Source organism: Oryza glaberrima, chromosome 4, assembly GCF_000147395.1.
Source record: "Oryza glaberrima chromosome 4, OglaRS2, whole genome shotgun sequence".
NCBI classification, from domain to species: Eukaryota; Viridiplantae; Streptophyta; class Magnoliopsida; order Poales; family Poaceae; genus Oryza; species Oryza glaberrima.
In genome coordinates this window covers 20,193,955-20,211,127 of record NC_068329.1, presented here as the reverse complement: position 1 = coordinate 20,211,127, position 17,173 = coordinate 20,193,955, and the positions used below count along the sequence as shown (strand labels likewise).

General features: G+C 46.1%; 4 protein-coding genes and 1 long non-coding RNA gene across 7 annotated transcripts; 2 read left to right on the top strand and 3 right to left on the bottom strand.

Annotated features, from left to right (window-relative positions):
• The first annotated feature begins 1,702 nt into the window (after positions 1-1,702).
• On the top strand, positions 1,703-5,316 carry LOC127769264 (anthranilate synthase beta subunit 1, chloroplastic). Its single transcript, XM_052294798.1, has 8 exons — positions 1,703-1,882; positions 1,978-2,156; positions 3,725-3,795; positions 3,920-3,957; positions 4,041-4,151; positions 4,242-4,341; positions 4,803-4,938; positions 5,038-5,316. The coding sequence occupies exons 1-8, from the start codon at positions 1,765-1,767 to the stop codon at positions 5,149-5,151; spliced, it is 867 nt and encodes a 288-aa protein (XP_052150758.1). The 5' UTR covers positions 1,703-1,764; the 3' UTR covers positions 5,152-5,316.
• Positions 5,317-7,333: 2,017 nt separating this feature from the next.
• LOC127772204 (vacuolar iron transporter 1) lies at positions 7,334-10,256 on the top strand. Its single transcript, XM_052298210.1, has 4 exons — positions 7,334-7,762; positions 9,193-9,278; positions 9,411-9,525; positions 9,791-10,256. The coding sequence occupies exons 1-4, from the start codon at positions 7,506-7,508 to the stop codon at positions 10,089-10,091; spliced, it is 759 nt and encodes a 252-aa protein (XP_052154170.1). The 5' UTR covers positions 7,334-7,505; the 3' UTR covers positions 10,092-10,256.
• Positions 7,738-9,905, bottom strand: LOC127772205 (uncharacterized). Its single transcript, XR_008017318.1, has 5 exons — positions 9,774-9,905; positions 9,171-9,673; positions 8,722-8,936; positions 7,926-8,039; positions 7,738-7,835 (listed from the first exon to the last, which is right to left on the bottom strand). It is a non-coding gene; the product is annotated as an uncharacterized LOC127772205 (long non-coding RNA).
• LOC127772201 (putative pentatricopeptide repeat-containing protein At1g09680) lies at positions 10,012-12,959 on the bottom strand. 3 transcript variants are annotated; one of them, XM_052298209.1, is made up of 3 exons: positions 11,004-12,959; positions 10,578-10,660; positions 10,012-10,150 (listed from the first exon to the last, which is right to left on the bottom strand). In XM_052298209.1, exon 1 carries the CDS (start codon positions 12,836-12,838, stop codon positions 11,009-11,011), a length of 1,830 nt encoding a protein of 609 aa, XP_052154169.1. In that variant the 5' UTR covers positions 12,839-12,959; the 3' UTR covers positions 10,012-10,150; positions 10,578-10,660; positions 11,004-11,008. The 3 variants fall into 3 exon arrangements, with proteins under 3 accessions (XP_052154169.1, XP_052154167.1, XP_052154168.1); XM_052298207.1 differs by having other exon boundaries at positions 10,578-12,959; XM_052298208.1 differs by having other exon boundaries at positions 10,034-10,150; positions 10,553-12,959.
• Positions 12,960-13,448: 489 nt separating this feature from the next.
• LOC127769674 (protein FLOURY 1-like) lies at positions 13,449-16,026 on the bottom strand. Its single transcript, XM_052295287.1, has one exon. It carries the CDS (start codon positions 15,791-15,793, stop codon positions 14,882-14,884), a length of 912 nt encoding a protein of 303 aa, XP_052151247.1. The 5' UTR covers positions 15,794-16,026; the 3' UTR covers positions 13,449-14,881.
• Between the last annotated feature and the right edge of the window lie 1,147 nt (positions 16,027-17,173).

Below are 17,173 nucleotides of genomic sequence, written 5' to 3'. Positions count from 1 at the left end.
GCATTCGACCGCGACTTGGTAAACGGCAGTGCTTACTGGGAGTCTGGGGCATAGTACTTGTGCCGATGGCGGCATAAAATGTTTGTTTTGGCTGGCAGTCTTCAAGCGAGCTACGTACGTACCACCACATTTTCAAGCGATTCCGATATATCCTTGTCCCGTCCCGAGAATCGCCATCGATCTCCAGCATATATCGGAATCGAACGTTGTTTTCTAGTTAGGCAGAGATCGGTTCGGGGCTTCGGGCGGCACATGCAAAAAAAAAATAGATCGAAAGCAATTACAAATACGCACCCTCTGAGTTCGCAGGTTAAAGTAGCTATAGTGGTCAGAACTCAGAACACAGGATGCAGCACGACCCAGCCAGATTGAAAAGTAATTTTACAAAAATATTTTTCTCTCTTTCCGGGTAAGGTAAACGTGCGCAGTACGATCAAACAGTTGAAACGGTTCAGTTCCGACGAGCAGGAACAGCTGCTGCTGCTGATCAACCCACTCACCGTGCGAAGTTTGAAGCCGAAAATTTGACCCCCACATCCCTTCTGAATTCCAACGTTTAGACCACGCAAAATCCATTCCATCCAGTCACAGCCGGCGGACCGGCCACCTACCAACCCATAAACCCAGTTGCTCTTGCCATCTTACGTACACAGCGGGGCATGACCGGCATCGCCTCGCCTTGCCCCATCCGCCCATCGATCTCCCGACTCCCGTCCTCTCGTGCAGCTCGTCAGGCTGCACGCTGCAAAATGTGCGTGGGCCATCAGCATACATTGATTGCCTCACTCAGGGGTCTTCCGGTTAGCTTCATAAGTTAACGGACTAGCCGATCTGAGTTTGAAGTCCCATCCCTTCTAATTATTTAAGATTAAGTCCTTACCTACTATTCGCGTCTTGGCTCACGCACGTTTTGATGTTTTGCGGCGTGCGAGTGGTGCGGGAAACCGGGAGGAGAACAACGAACGGGTGAAGTGACATGTTAAAGGCAAACGATGGAAAGGGATCGACGGGTGCGAGGGAGCGCGGAGCCGCGCGGGCGGTGGTGGTGCGCGCGCGCAAAGACGAGTAAAACGCGCAAAAAGAGTAAAAGTCTCCGCTCCGCTCGGGGCGGACGCGGACGCGGGAGTGCGTGACGACGACGAGTCGATCGATCCAGCCGCGTCGGGCGCACGGCTGTGGCCTGTGGGCACGGAGCCACGGACGGGCTCCCTACTTTTCTCGAGTTTTTTTTTTTTTTGGTTGCGACTGGGAGATGTACTCATCAACATCTAAAACGGTCATTTCTACAGGAACATAATAATACAACAATAGCGCCACATCACTTGATAAGATAGGAATTTATTCTTGCGAGCCTAAAAGATTACAAAAGAAAAACTGACACTTTTTTTTGAGATTAAAACCAACAATGAAAAAAATTGAGTGTTTTACTACTAGTCAGTTGGTTCCACGAGGACCACGGGCAGCAAAACGTTTCCCCGAACCCATCCAAAAAAAAATTGGATCCTTTACAGTTGACTGCACCGTGCCATTGTCACTGACATGTGGACCCGATATATCATAGGATCCACATATCAATGACAATGTCACGGTGCAGTCGACCGCAGAGGATCCCAATCCTCCAAAAAGACCCAAAACCCAGCAAACTGGGCTTATATAACCACACTCCCAACCCCTCTCCCCCCTCGCACATCCACTCCTCCCCCCCAAAACCACACAAACACCCGCTGCGCCGCTCGCTTCCTCCTCCCCCTCCTCGTGCTCGACATGGCGTGCTCCCACCTGGCCGCCGCCGCCGCCGCGGCCTCCCCGGCGGCCGCGCGTTCACCGGCGGCCTCCAGCGCCGCAACCGCGAGCGCCTTCGCGCGCCTCTCGGCGACGCCCCGTACGAATCGCGCGTTCTTCGTTTCGTTTCGTTCGCGTGCTTTGATTTGGCGCATCTCGTGGTTTTGATTGGACATTTTCGTGCTGCCTCCGCAGGGGTCGCGAGCGGCGGGTTGGCCGTTAGGGGCCAGAGGGGTGTAGCCGCTGTTGTCGCCGCCGCCGCCGGGGCCGCCGCGGCGACGCCCGTGGCCGACTTCGAGGAACGCCGGGCCACCGAGAAGCAGCCCATCATTGTCATCGATAACTACGACAGCTTTACCTACAACCTCTGCCAGGTATATATATATGGTTTCACGTGTTGTTCGTGGCTGGTACCCTTTATTACCTGTTAACTTACCTGATGATGTGTGAATATGTACTGTTTGGTTTTTGTGATTTTGATCCATTCCTGGATCAGATAAGTTTACCATTTTGAGAAGTGTTGCCCTGACATAAATTTTACTTACTTGCAACCTGTCATGCCTTTTTTTTAAAGAATTCTGGTTTATATTCATTGTTAGAACAATTTATTCTGATCTTTGATTATTTTTGGTGTTTCTCCTTGTATAGTTGCAGTTGAAGTTGCATGTTTGATGGTTTTATATATTTCCAATAACACTTGGTCATAGTCTAAGATTAGCTTATCCGATTGTATTGGTCCTATGAATCTATGATGACATGATGAGTATTTGTTCACAAGAATGTTTGGAGTCCTGACTATATTCATTATCTGTGCTATTGTCAGGGCATATTAGCCTCTCTTTTTTGTACATTTTGGAAGATGGATGAGTAGGATTAGTTCAGCCCATGTCCCACCCCTCCTGTTCCTATATGCAAACAACGAATCGTACTTTTTTGCAAGTAAATAATGTCAGCAGGAATCTGAGTAAAGTGCAGAGAGGGATTTCAGATAAATCTATCTATATTGCTTATTGAAAAGAACAATACCATTTGTATGCATTGTTCCAATTCTATAACGGCTTTAACATATATTGGTTGGTTGTTTCCAAACTAGAATAACGAATAATAGATTTGTTCGGTAGCTAGCTGTCGGAATAACGAATGCTAGATTTGTTCGGTAGCTAGCTGTCGCCTGTCGGAATTTATGACCGTTTTAATAGGCTGTCTTTAAGTGCTTGCAACCTTTCCTGGTATTTGCTATTTAGAATGGCTTTATAAAGCAACTATTTTAATCCAAATGTGCCTGCCTCGCCATTTTACATATATGTACTAATAAGGTTGGACCTAAAAAATTGGGCCAGGGAATTGTTATTCATTAATATTGAAAGAAGGTGGGTAAGTATACTTGGATATAATGTTGAGACTAACAATAGATTTGAATGGTTATGAGGTAAAAAAGAGACTCTTGGAGATAATGCTTTTGCTTATCCTGACCCCTGAGCAGTCATCTATATTGTTACATTAATTGACAAACACAAGAGGTGTATTCAGAGTGTGCTGTGCATGTTCTGTGCCACTGGTTAATGGCTTAATGCCAGGCAATTTTATTTAGAGGCATGTTTTTAAAATGGTTCAATGCCAATTGGATCTTGTATAAATTTCCTTGTATTTTGTTCAGCACGTCTCAAGCTTTATGGCATGGTTTGTAACATCATTTCATTAATGCTAACTAGTTACCAAACTAATTATATTGTGCGTTATGTACCACCAAATTATTCTGTGGTGCTCTTGTTATACTTTTTATGGAGATGAGGCCAAGTATTTTGCGTTTGAACTTTTAGTAGTAGTTGGATCAGTTTCTATGACATTCACAAATGTTGTTCCACTATTGAAATATGTCATGCAATGAACCTGTCATATGAGAAAAGGATGCCTTGCTGACGTAGAGTTTTTTGTACTGAAGTATATGGGGGAGCTTGGATTGAACTTTGAGGTGTATCGCAATGATGAACTTACCATAGAGGATGTAAAGAGGTATTTTCTTGGAGCACATATTCATTTGTGATTTATTAGTTGCTTCATGCACCAAAGGAAAAGGATTATGCATGTAATAACTTCTCAGTGTTCTGATGGTAATCTCATTTTTAATCTTCTGTAGGAAGAACCCAAGAGGAATACTTATTTCTCCAGGGCCTGGTAAGTTTGTCTTGTGAATATCATGACAGTAAATACAGTATATAGGCCTGAGTGTAACAATTACTTTCATGTTTCTTCTTCAGGTGAGCCACAAGATTCAGGTATATCATTGCAGACTGTTCTGGAACTTGGACCTACCATCCCAATTTTTGGTGTCTGCATGGGTCTGCAGTGTATCGGGGAAGCTTTTGGAGGTTAGACTTACTTTCATATTGGGTTGCAATAATGGTTTTCCATGACCTCTGCTATCAACTTACTGAAAAGGTGGTTCATGTAAAATTCAGGAAAGATTATCCGTGCTCCTTCTGGTGTCATGCATGGAAAAAGCTCTCCAGTTCGCTACGATGAGGAGCTAGGGAAGGCCTTGTTCAATGGCTTGCCAAAGTATTGTTTCTACACTATTTACTCATTTTTTTCATTTTCTTCCAAATTCTCATGGTGTTTTAGTCTGCATTAAGTTCCATCTTGCTGCATAGCATCAATTGATGGTCCTGTGCCTGCAGAAAGCTATTGCATACTACATGTTGTGATTAAATCTGTTGTATGGTTGGAAATCAGAAGGCTATTCAGCTCATTTTTGCTAAATTATAGCTTTATGTTTACCTGGCGAATTCTGCAGCATGTGGCATCCAATTGCTAGCTAACTCATGCAACTTTCCATGTTCACGAAGTTGTACTGAAGAGTTGTAGAAAAGAATTGCTGTGTACATATCATAGTGTATTTCAGTGTGCTAGTGTTCATTACCTTGGAGCATGGAAAAAAAATATGCTCGTTTCCATTTGAGATCATACAACTTTTATCAAGTAGTTTCTCAATCTGACATGATCCTCACTTCCATGAACAGCCCATTTACCGCTGCGAGATACCATAGCTTGGTGATCGAGCAGGAGACCTTCCCCCATGACGCTCTGGAAGCCACCGCGTGGACTGAAGATGGCCTTATCATGGCTGCTCGCCACAAGAAGTACAGGCACATCCAGGTATATATCTAAATCAAATGTTTGGCGCCACAGCTTTCGATCCCCCCCCCCCCCCCCCCCCCCCCCGAGTTGTTATTGATGTCAATGGCATCATTTCAGGGAGTCCAATTCCACCCAGAGAGCATCATCACCCCAGAAGGCAAGAGGATCATTCTCAACTTCGTGAGGTTCATCGAGGAGCTGGAGAAGCAGCGTGCCGGAGAGAAGAACTAGTAGACGCTAGCTGTTCAGGCAAAAGTAGAAAGGGGCTTAAGCCGGGTAGATTCAGGGCAGAAAGTGAAAAAGGGTAGGAGTAATAAGGGAAAAAGAGCTCTCCTTTTGTCACATTCGTTTGGTTCGTTGTAATATATATCCTTTGTGGATCTTGAATAAGCTCTATCCTGTCCTTAAATTCGTGATGCTAGTCGCCTCGCTTCCGCAAACGGGGCATGAGCTCCTATGGCCGGATCGGCCCGTGGGCCGTGGCACCCTCCTTTCACCAATCGGGCTTGGCCCGCGCCGATGTGCACAGGCGTGCGCGGCCAGATGGACGCGTTCCCCCGTGCAAAAACGGCAGCGCCACGCACGCCTTTCCGGCACTCCGCTGCCAAAGAACGGCAGCTGCACAGCCTGACGAGACGACCTCACGGGCAGCGAGTGGCAGCCTCCGTGCAGATGTAGAGACATCACCGTGGGGGCCTGCCTGTATCCACGCGGATGTTGCATGAGCTCGTGTCGGTCTATCTACCTGTTGCATCCACGTCGATCTAACGCCGACAGGGCTAGCTCACGTTCGCCGTAGCCAACTTGCGATTTTCTTCTTCTTTTTTCACCGTGCAGTTTCCTCTTTTTGTTAAGTTGTCGTATAAAAAGTTTATATATCTGATACCGATTTCGATTCAAATGTGTCATATAAAATGTTTATATATTAAAGTAAAGTTATATATGTGTAGTTTTTTCTTCACGGCTTTGCTAGTTAGCCAAACACATACTCTCTCTCTCTCCCACAATATTTCAAACCCGCTTCCCAAGGCAAAGTTAAAAAGAAATTCAAAAACTAAAATGCCCATAATTAGTTGAAAAGTTATATTAATGGATAGGTATGTAAAGGGTATTTAAAGGATAAAATTTCTTGATTTGCGAACCGATGGTACTCAGTAAGAAATTAGATGTTAATTTATTTTAAGATAAAATTTAAACCTAGAAGTTAAGTTATTTTTGGACGGAGGGAGTACAAGCCAGGTCGAAACGTACTCGCGCTCCTAGGTCGCACACCAACATTCGTCCATTAGACCTACCAATCTATTACTAGTTTGTAATTGTACCATGTATTATTAGTTGTTTATGACTACAGTTACATATCACTCGATAAAGTGATTTGGACATTTGGTTCAGTGTGCTTGTCCAGTTGAGTAATGACCTTACATAACGAATTGAAAGGATGTGTGTGTCATGAACTCACACTGTCACACACATTAACGACTTATTTGGTTGATCCTTTTCTCAGACAATTTTTTCTATCTCCGCCTATGGCTATTACACTTTAGGAACAAATGTGGTAGTATCGTTTTAGCTTTCTATTAACGTTAATTATAATAATTGATACTTAACAAATATTATCTCCATCTCGGAATAATTTACATTTAGAGTAAATTTCAGAAAACTGTAACTTTAGTGGCAAAACTATCAGTTTGCTGCAACATTAGTGACATGTTTCAGTTTGCTGCAATAATAGCACGGGAAATTATCACAAAACTGCAACTTTTACATTATATGCTGCTACAGTACATATATGTGACAACTGTAGCAGCATATAACGTAAAAGTTGCAGTTTTATGATAATTTCCTGTGCTATTGTTGCAGCAAACTGAAACATGTCGCTAAAGTTGCAACAAACTGATACATTTGTCACTAAAGTTGCAGTTTTCTGAAATTTACTCTTACATTTATGTCATTCAAATTTTATCCCAAAAATTATATTTCTCTTGAGGTGGCACCCAACTTTCCTTTTAATCAAGTTTAAAAATGGTAAATGAGTGGACTTATTGCCTTAATATTTCTTTTAATCAAGTGTATGGGTAGAATGTGTACGTGCAAAGGTGTTATTAAATACGGTTATTGTGGTAAATTATGTTTATTGTTAATTTGTCTCTAATACCTTAGAAATATAATTATTCTGGGACGAAATTAGAAATAGATATGTACATTTCTCTAAGGTTTACTCGTTCCTCTAACATAAATGGCTTGTGATGCTTTGGATCTGAAGAGTTAGATTTTTCTAACACTTGATATGAGTATAACACATGCCGTCTCATGATTCACGTAGTTGGCTTCTCTGTGCCTGACTACGAGGGCCCACCATAGAAACAGTAGCAGTATCAGAAGACCATGCCTCGTTTTCTTGTTCTGAAGCCAAAGAAGACCATACCGTATGCCTCTCAAAACCCTCTCTCTATATAAACAGGGCCAGAGAGTCCAGCACTCCAAATAAACCACCTCTTCAAACGTGCGTCGCCTGACCGCTTCCATCCATCCACCAGTCTCGCTTCTTCCTGTCTACGGTCTACCTCGGCGAGTCGGCGGCGGCGATGGCGGCGGCGACGGACGGCGGGGGGCTGCCGCTGCTGGCGGACAAGGCGGCGAGCCACAGCCACCACCACCACCCGGAGCGGCACTTCACGTCGGGGGAGGTGGTCCGCGACGTCATCATGGGCGTCTCCGACGGCCTCACCGTGCCCTTCGCCCTCGCCGCGGGGCTCTCCGGCGCCAGCGCGCCATCCTCGCTCGTGCTCACCGCCGGCCTCGCCGAGGTCGCCGCCGGCGCCATCTCCATGGGCCTCGGAGGGTAAACATTAACCACTCATCATCTCTCTGTGTGTTCCTTGTCCATGCATTGCACCCCTGAATCCCTGATTAATCTAGCGAAGTTAGCAATATGTCAGTTTCGTCGTATAGATTTGCTCTTCTTTTCTTTTTTTTTTAAAGAGTGGTTCCGAGTTTTTCATTACCAAAACAGGAAACCCAGCGGCAGGGTGCAGTAGTATGTCAGTGAATACAATAGAAAGCTTTCGGGGACCCACAGGCCACAGCCCATAACATGATACTAGTAATTTATTAATCACCTGAAATCGGAATGTACTGCAGTATTATCATGATGAAACAAAAAATTTTGATACGCCATGCACGCATATATTTGCTCGTACAATTATCGGGTTCCGTCTTTTGCAGAGACGCTTAACACGTGTCTGCGAGAATAGGAAACAATTCATACGATTGGTTTGTCCAATGATTTTTACAAGATCCTATGAAATCATAAATAATGATTTATAAAAAAATCCTATGGAATTTCTTTCAAACAAAAGGATCTATTAGGATGAAGATTAAGTTTTTCACACAAAACTTTTGGTATTAACATATAATTGATTGAGTTTTAATTATTACAAACTTGAAAAATAGATTAATATGATATTTTAGAGCAAGTTTTCTATCGAAAGTTTTCACACGAAACGCACGTTAAGCAATTTGAAAAACGTGCCAAAAAATTTTAATGTTCATCTAACTCTTGTTGAAAAAAAGAACGAGACCTTAGTTTGTCCACGGTTCTTTTCCCTACAGCCTAGAATATTTTCCACGACCTTGTAGAACAGGGGAGATGTGGACAAGGCATAAGCAGTACAGAGTGGAGACTGACTGGAGAGATGGTTGTAAATCGTATTAGGCGCTCGCGCTTAAAACATAGTACTTGCTGAATATAAGAAGTGGAGTAATGGATTAATAAAAAAAAATGGCCAGCAAGCAAGTTACCGTGCTCTTGGCTGTTTTAATGGGAGTTGGGTATGCCTGCCTGAATATACTCACAGATTCACAGGTGTACTTGCTGAATATTGCCTTGTTACCTCATGAAAAATCAATTAGGAAAGCCCATAGTGTTCATTGCCCTGCAGATTGTGCACGGCGTATCTGACCTTCTCTGTTCTTTGCCTAGCTCCCACCCCTACAGTCCCACTTGCAGATTACTCCTGTCATCCAAAGCCCAAAAAAGGAGTAATTAAAGTAAAGTTAGCTCGTGATGGACACGTGTGTGGCCCTATACCACGTGCTGTTCCAGCACACTTCGTGTTAGTGTCACAACTTTTAGGCCTAAGAAAGTGGAGAATAATACTTTCCCCCCTTTAAACTGGGAACAAGACAAGATCACATTGTTTTCAAATCGAAAAAAGGCGCGCGCAATTGCACAAACGCATGACACTTACCCGCAATTGCACCATGTGGTAGGTATCTCGCGGCCAAGAGCGAGGCAGACCATTACCAGCGGGAGATGAAAAGGGAGCAGGAGGAGATCATCGCCGTCCCGGACACTGGTAAGCCGATAAGCAGATACAACAAGATACCATATGCTGAGACATGTCGCTAAGATTCCTCCCATCTGCGACCAGCAGGAAAGCTGCCTCACTTTGTTTAAAAAACTTTTGGTTTCCTGGTTGATCGATCAGAGGCTGCTGAGATTGGCGAGATCATGTCGCAGTACGGGCTCGAACCGCATGAGTACGGCCCTGTCGTGGACGGGCTCCGTAGGAATCCTCAAGCTTGGCTCGACTTCATGATGAGGTAATATGACCAACTGTTGCTACTCCCTTTGTCAATCTCTTCATCAGTTATACTAGAAAGCAAATGTTGATGTCCTGATGGTGTCTGAGATACTAAGCAGAAATGTTTCGATTATCCTGTATGCGTTTGCCATAGCTCATATAAGAAGCTTTCAACAATGAAAACCACACATATATTAGTAAACAGCAAGATTTCAATCATATAAAATATAAAAATTGATTTGGAATTATCAAACCAACTTAACTAACCAGAGCAATGTATGCAGGTTTGAGCTGGGATTGGAGAAACCAGACCCTAAAAGAGCTATACAGAGCGCTTTAACAATTGCGCTATCTTATGTCATTGGTGGACTGGTCCCTCTCCTTCCCTACATGTTTATCTCCACAGCACAGAACGCCATGCTCACATCTGTCGGTGTCACGCTGGTTGCACTACTTTTCTTTGGCTACATCAAGGGTCGCTTTACTGGAAACCGTCCATTCCTCAGCGCTGTCCAAACTGCTATTATCGGTGCGCTTGCTTCTGCTGCGGCATATGGAATGGCCAAGGCCGTGCAAACTAGATGATTTGAACCCTCATGTGTTCCTGTCTGAAGTTTCAGTAGGCAGAACTGAATCCAACGAAGCTGCAATGAAGCACAATCTCATATTAAGAATATGTATTTTACCTTTCATGTAACAAGGAATAAATTTTGGGAAACATGAAATAAAAGCATGCTATTTTAAGTTCTATGTCCCCACTCCCCACCTTGCAAGTTGAACATCCAACATACAAATTTGACAGTTTACTCACATTTTGATCAATGTGACAAGCAAATTTAAATTAGAGCACACATCTATCAGACATGAAATTAACATGAGTGATCATATCACCTATCAAGCACATGTTTAGCTGCACACAGGGGCTTCAGGTGAAAACTCACGAAAGTTATATGCATCATAGGACATACCATGAGTAATAATGCTTTTAGTTGTTCTCATCAACACAAATAAAGGTGAAATAAAGTCACAAGTAGAAAAATATTTACTTCTAATCGTGACCGTCTGCCTGACCTGCTAGAGTTAGCTGTGAATCAGTGAAGGCAACTCTGTTACTCTGTCATGCAGCCAGGAGCCCAGGACAATCATTTTGAGCCCTGTAGAAAGTAATGAACGCATCAGTTGTACGGTATGAACCCCAATTGTTCAGAGCACCTCATTTCCATGTAAACATTTCTCAGCATCCCGAAAAATGGGCACTGATGGAGGAAATATAATTATATATGTATACAAAATCAAGGAACGAATCAGGTTGCCAATACTTCAAAACCAACTTATTCCTCATGCTTGCTCTATTCAAACATGACGTGTGCATGCCGATTGGACTACAGTCATGTCATTCGTCTTCCTTGGTTGCAGTGCACATGTATTCATATTGTGTTCTGTATCATCTACTAGATTAATGGAATTTACTGTTGGAAAAGTTCTGTCTTTGCCCACCAATGTTATCTGTCATGGTAATTCTTAGTTGTTTTCTTCTTGACAATTTCACCGACTATAGAAGTATAGACACCCAAATCTGGCACTGTTCCTTTTGCCCTCTTCAGTTCTTCAATATCTGTAACTTCTCCATGCTTGCAATGCCCATCCAAGAGAATGTTGTATGTGATATCATCTGGAGATACACCTATATTAATCATTGCATTAAGAAGCATGTCTGCATTCTTCATCTGCCCCAGCTTGCAGAAACCATTCATAATAACATTATATGTCACAACTCCTGGTTTTCTACCCTTATTCTGCATTTCCTTCAGGAGTCTAAGGCCTGTCTTCACGTCCCCTTTCCTACAGAAAGCATCAATCACCATTGTGTAGGTCGTGTTATCAGGCTCCAAACCAGCCTCCATCATCTCACCCAGAACTCTCTCGGCATCAGCTGATCGCCCTGCCTTGCTCAGCCCTGATATGAGTGCTGTATATGTAACCTCATCCAATCCAACCCCTTCAGCCACCATATTCTGTTTAATCTCCATCGCCATGCCTAACTCTTCTTCCTTGCAATAACCATCAATGAGGGTAGTATAAGTAACCGTGTCTGGCCTGAGACCAGCACTCCTCATCTCCACCACAATTCCACTAGCAGACTTCAAATCTCTTGCCCGGCAGAGCCCATTGACTATTGCATTGTACGTTACCGCATCTGGCCTCACACCCCTTTCTCTCATCTCCCGGTGCAGCTCCAGCATAGTCTCTGCATCACCCTTCTTGCAATGTGCGTCTATCAAAATCGTGAACACAACTGCATTGGGCTTCATACCTCTCCCGCACATTTTCTCAAACACCCCTCTTGCATCTTCTATCCTCCCCACCCTGCACAATCCCTGTATCAAAGCACCATAAGTGTACACATCCGGCGTGACACCTGCCTCCGACATCCTTCTGTGCAGAGTTTCCGCACCGTCCAGATCACCAGCCCTGCACATCCCCGAAATCATGGTGTTAAAGCTGACAACCGTCCGCCGCACGCCCCTGCTCTGCATTTCGTCGAACACGTTCTGTGCACTTGCAAGCTCGCCCAATCTGACAAGGTCACGCATCAGAACGTTGAACAGCTTGGCCTCCGGGGGTAGGCCCGCGTCAAGCAGTTGCAGATAGAAGGCGCAGGCTTCGGGAGCAGTGGGGAACCGGCTCATGAGACCAGTACACGAGGTGGGCTCGAGGCGGATGCCACGGCGGAGGGCGAGGAGGACGAGGGTGCACGCGTCGGGGAGGAGGCCCTCCTCGGCGTAGGCCGAGGAGAGTGCAGACAAAAGAGACGCCGGGTCGCCGGGGGCGGCGGCGGCGGCGGAGAGGAGGAGCGGGAGGACGCGCGGCGGGGAGGAGCGGCCGAGACGGGAGGCGAGGAGGCGTAGGAGCGGATGAGCCAGGTGCGGGAGGCGGTGGCGGAGGAGGTGGCACGCCATGGAGAGGAAAGAGGCCGGGGTGTGGCGGAAGAGGCCCGGAGGAGAGGCGACGAGGAGGAGGCGGAAGAGGGAGTGGAGCGGGAGGGGCGGGAGGGAGAGCGGGTTGAGGCGGAGGAGGGAGAGGAAGTGGTCGGAGGTGAAGGCGGGGAGGAGGCGGAGGAGCGGTGCCGGCGCGGCGGACGGGAGCGGCGCCGGGTGGACGGGGAGGGCGAGCGCGACCTCGGAGGCGGCGACGAGGAGGGGATCGGCCGCCGCGGCCTGCGGCGGCGGTGGTGGCGCGGCGTACCATGGGCGAGGGGACGGCGGCGGTGCCTGGGCAGGAACAGGAGGCGGCCGCCGCGGGCGGTGGCGGAGGCGGAGAGCCCTCTGCATGGCGGCCGGTAGGGTGGGATCGGGAGGAGCGGGTCGCCGCCGCAGGGGGCGGGGCGCGCCAAGTTTAAAGCCAGAGAGGATTGATCGGAGGAAAGAACTGAATGGATGTTTTGCAATTGAAACCCTCTCTTGTTTCGACTTGTTCGTCCCAGGCCCCCCGAGTTTTGGATCGTACTGGGTCTCCCCCGAGTTTTGGATCGTACTGGGTCTCTGTCTGGCTAAGGTTGAACTGTAGTCCTTTTCCATCACATCACAGCCTGTCATACACACATAATTTTTCACTCCAATTTCAACCAAAATCTAAACTTTACGCTGAACTAAACACAGCCTAAATTACTCATCGGTTGACGGTTGTCCATGTTCCTGATAAGCCAAAATAGATTAATTAGAGAATAAAAATTAGTTTATGGGTATTTTTTTATCTATTTATTTATAGTGACTTAGAAGCCAATTCTACAAAGAAAAAGAAATTATGTTAAAAACTTAAAATCAACTTTAAAATCAACCTCAAAAACTTAAATTTTAGCTTTTGTTTTAACTTGTTAGGCCAGCCGATGAGATCTAACTCAGCCCTTTTAAAGTAGAATCTTGACCTAATGTCAGCGCATCTAAATCATATGCAGTCTTTTTTTTACGGACATTGAAAAATCATCGCGGACCTAGTTCCGTATTCCATCCTTTTATATTATAAGAAGGTTAAACATGTTTATAGAAAATATAGTTATATTTACAACAACAAATTACTTTTATTAAATCTAACATTGAATATATTTTGATAATATATCTATATTATTTTGAAAAGGTTTCTATAAGCTTTTATAATTTTGTTCAAAGCTAAATTAAAGAAGTTTGAAAAAAAATCAAAACATCTTACTTACTGAATAGAGCGAGTACCACTTATACGGTGAAACGTGGTCCAAAATTCTTAAGTAAAAATAAAGAGAGCCTAAGTTTCACCCTACATTGTTCAGTTCGAATCAAAGGGTTAGGCTCTCCCTCCACGCACGTAAAATGAAACATCACATTAGCGCATCGTTAATTAGTTATTAGTTAAAAACTAAATTAATATAATTCTTTAATTAAAAACAACTTTTTCATAAAAAAATGTAAAAAAAATAAACCAGTTTGAGAAAATAACAGGAACAAGTTGAGAACTTGTCCTGCCCAACGCTGATATACTTAGCAGGTTATTTAATCAGAAATCAGACGATTATACGATATCGGATACCAACAACGCTGATATACTTAGCAGGTAATTTAGATTTCTGCATTCTTCGAAGCATTTCTTGTCAGGACTGCTTATAACAATGCTCCAGTGCAGAAATTATCCAGGAATTTAAAGCAAACCAAAAAAAACTAATCTTGTTGTCAGCTCCAGTCTAATTTACTGAAACCTGCAAAACATATTCACAGACTGCACAATAATGAGTCTGCAGGTTTAGAATGTTCTGCTGACCAAAGAAAACATGAAGCATCAGAAATTATCCAGGAATTTACAGCAAACCAAGAAAACAAATCTCCTTGTCAATTCCACTCCGCTTTACTGAAAGCTGCAAGACAGATTCACCGACTGCACACGACAATGGTTCTGTATGTTTAAAAATGTTCTGCTGAGCAAATAAACATGGAGCATCAGAAATTAATCTTGTTGTGAAATCCAGTCTAATTTACTAAAACCTGCAAAACAGATTCACAGACTTCTGCAAGTTCACAGATGTGCTGCTGAACAACAAAAACATATGAAGCATATTGTGTGCAATTGTTAATCATATATTAAGGTCTTGTGAAAGATGATATATTTACAGGTGCATTAGCTCTGCTAATCTTCAGCAGAGCTTTGACAACCACCAGAGGATTCTCCCAGTAGCACCAGCTATCGAAATTTCAAAACTTGGGCACCCCGGAGGCCCCTACATTGCTGCTGAATGCTGATGAAACCATCAAAAGCTTTTAGACAAGCAGCATCTACAGCAGCTTCGGCCGCCATTACTGTTTCATCGAGCTATACTAGAGTATACTACCAAGAAGGAAGGAGGGAGTGGGCTACTTCCTGTCTCTGTCGTCCTCGCTGGTCTCCGACACGGCCCGCTCGGAGGACACCTCGGCCTCGCCGCACGGCATGCCGAACCTCTGGATCACCCACTGGAGCGACTCGATCTGCTGCCGGTCGTACATCTGCTTCTGCTGCGCCATCTCCCGGAACTGCCGCGCCTCGCGCTCCACCAGCGCCTTCTCGTTGCGGAGGCACGCGATCTTGGCCATGGCCTCGTCGGCCGCGGACGCCGCCGCGCGCCTCTCCTTCTCCAGCTCCTCCAGCGCGGCCTCCCTCCGCCTCCTCTCGGCCGCGAGCCGGCGCCTCAGCCGCTCCACGCTGCCGCCCTCCTCCGCACTGCTGCCGCAGCCGCCGTTCGCGTCGCCGGCCGCCGCGCACTCGTCTTCCTCCGCGTCGGCCTCCTGCTCCAGCTCGGCGGCCAGCGACCTCGCGACCGGCTTGTCGGAGCAGCTCCCCTTGGAGCGGGCCGGGGACGGGGTCGGGGACGGGGGCAGGCCGCCTTTCTTCTTCAGGGCCAGTATCTTCGTCCCGCACACGGCGCAGACGACGCCGCCGACGCGCAATGCCTGCACCGTGGCGTCCGCGTTCCCGACGAGCCCCTCCACGGCCTCGCACCGCTTGCCGAGGCGCCAGACCCCCGTCGCCAGGAGCAGGAGGGGAATTCCAACAAACATCTGGGGGGCGCTCACCGACCTCGCCAGCGCAACCCAGCGCTCCGCGGAGGCCCAGTCGCCGCCGGCCTCGTCGGACTCGGACGAGTACACCATCGCCAAGAACCCAAGCACCGACCCAACCAGGAAGTAGAACGCGCCCACCCCGGGCATAAACGCGAACGACACGCCGGCAAGCGGCTTCAAGAATCCGCCGCCGCCGCCACCGGAGATGCGGTTCCCGCCGCCCATCACTTCCCCAAATTGCCACAAATAAAAAAAAACCAACGAAAATGCGATCTCGCGGTGCGTCGCCGGTGGAATCGCCTGCGACCGGAGGAAATATAGGAGGAGATCGCCGTGGGTTTAGGGTAGGCGTGGTGGGATTGGGGATGCGAAAAGAATTTGGTTTAAGCGAAAAAAAAAAGCTCAAGGGTTTCGATTCGAAGGGGGATCTCTGCGGATAAGTCGCGGGTGGCCTCGCTGCCGTGTGGGTCTGGGAGTTCGGAACCGTCCTCGCGTGGGGCCCGCTTGTCGGTTATGGGCCGCCGTGTTGTGTGGGCCCGGCGAGAAAGAGTGCGACATGGATAGAGTAACCGGATCGGAGTGAAAAGTCGTTTTTGCTTAACGGTGACGATGACAGGTGGGGTACAAGTTATGTGTGGCCCACATGTCTGTGTAAGATATGGGTTATGGCGTGTGTGAAGTTCGGAGAGAATCTATGGGAACGGAAATATGGAATACGTGGGCTTCTTTTGGGAGAAGACCGACTTTTATTACTGCGGAAGGTGACGCTAGTCCAGGATCTTTTTTTCCCTCGTGATATTTTCACGGAAACGATGAAAAACGACTCCACATCATCAATTGGCTAGTCCACGCCTGACTACCCACTTGAGAATTTGTAATTTTTCCAGTTGCCTGTGTATCTCGTTTGAAAACTCCAATTTAAGATCTGGAACTCGGCATTAGTAACAAGGACCCGGTTTAAATTTGTGGCTCCAAAGAGACGTTGGATTGCTCTCCACCGCTACAGAATCGCCAAATCGATTCCGTCCGCTTATCTGATTGCGCGCACGGTTGGATTGCGCACGGTATCCGCTATGAAGAAGGCCTACGAACAAAGCGAGCACCAGGCAGCAACACGGTCGCCACTCGGCAGGCCGGCAGCCCGTACGCGCCCCGCGTGGGCCAAAACCACGGGAGCCGCAGTGGACTGACCGGACGGACGCCCATACACGCTACAGTTGCTCGCTCCTCTGCCGTAGTGCCGAGCCTATTTAGAAAGATCTAGAGCCACTTGTATTCGTAGGGTAGGAAAAAAAATAGGAATAGAAAAAACGTAAAAATTGAAGTAGTATAATTCTTCAATCCCGTGGGAATTAAAAACACATAAAAAGATGAAATGTGCCCTTGATAGTGCTATAGGAAAAAACACAGGATTTCTCTTCCCAAGAGGTCCGACCTATTTCTTTTTTTCATGTGAAAATGAACTAAAGGGATGCAATCCTTAGGAATGTTTCCTTTCATTTCCTATGAATCAAAGGCCTCCATAGAAAATAATCCATAGGATTGTGAATCCTACAAAAAAAAATCCTATACCGACCATTTAAATCAAAGGAGCCCTTAGATTCT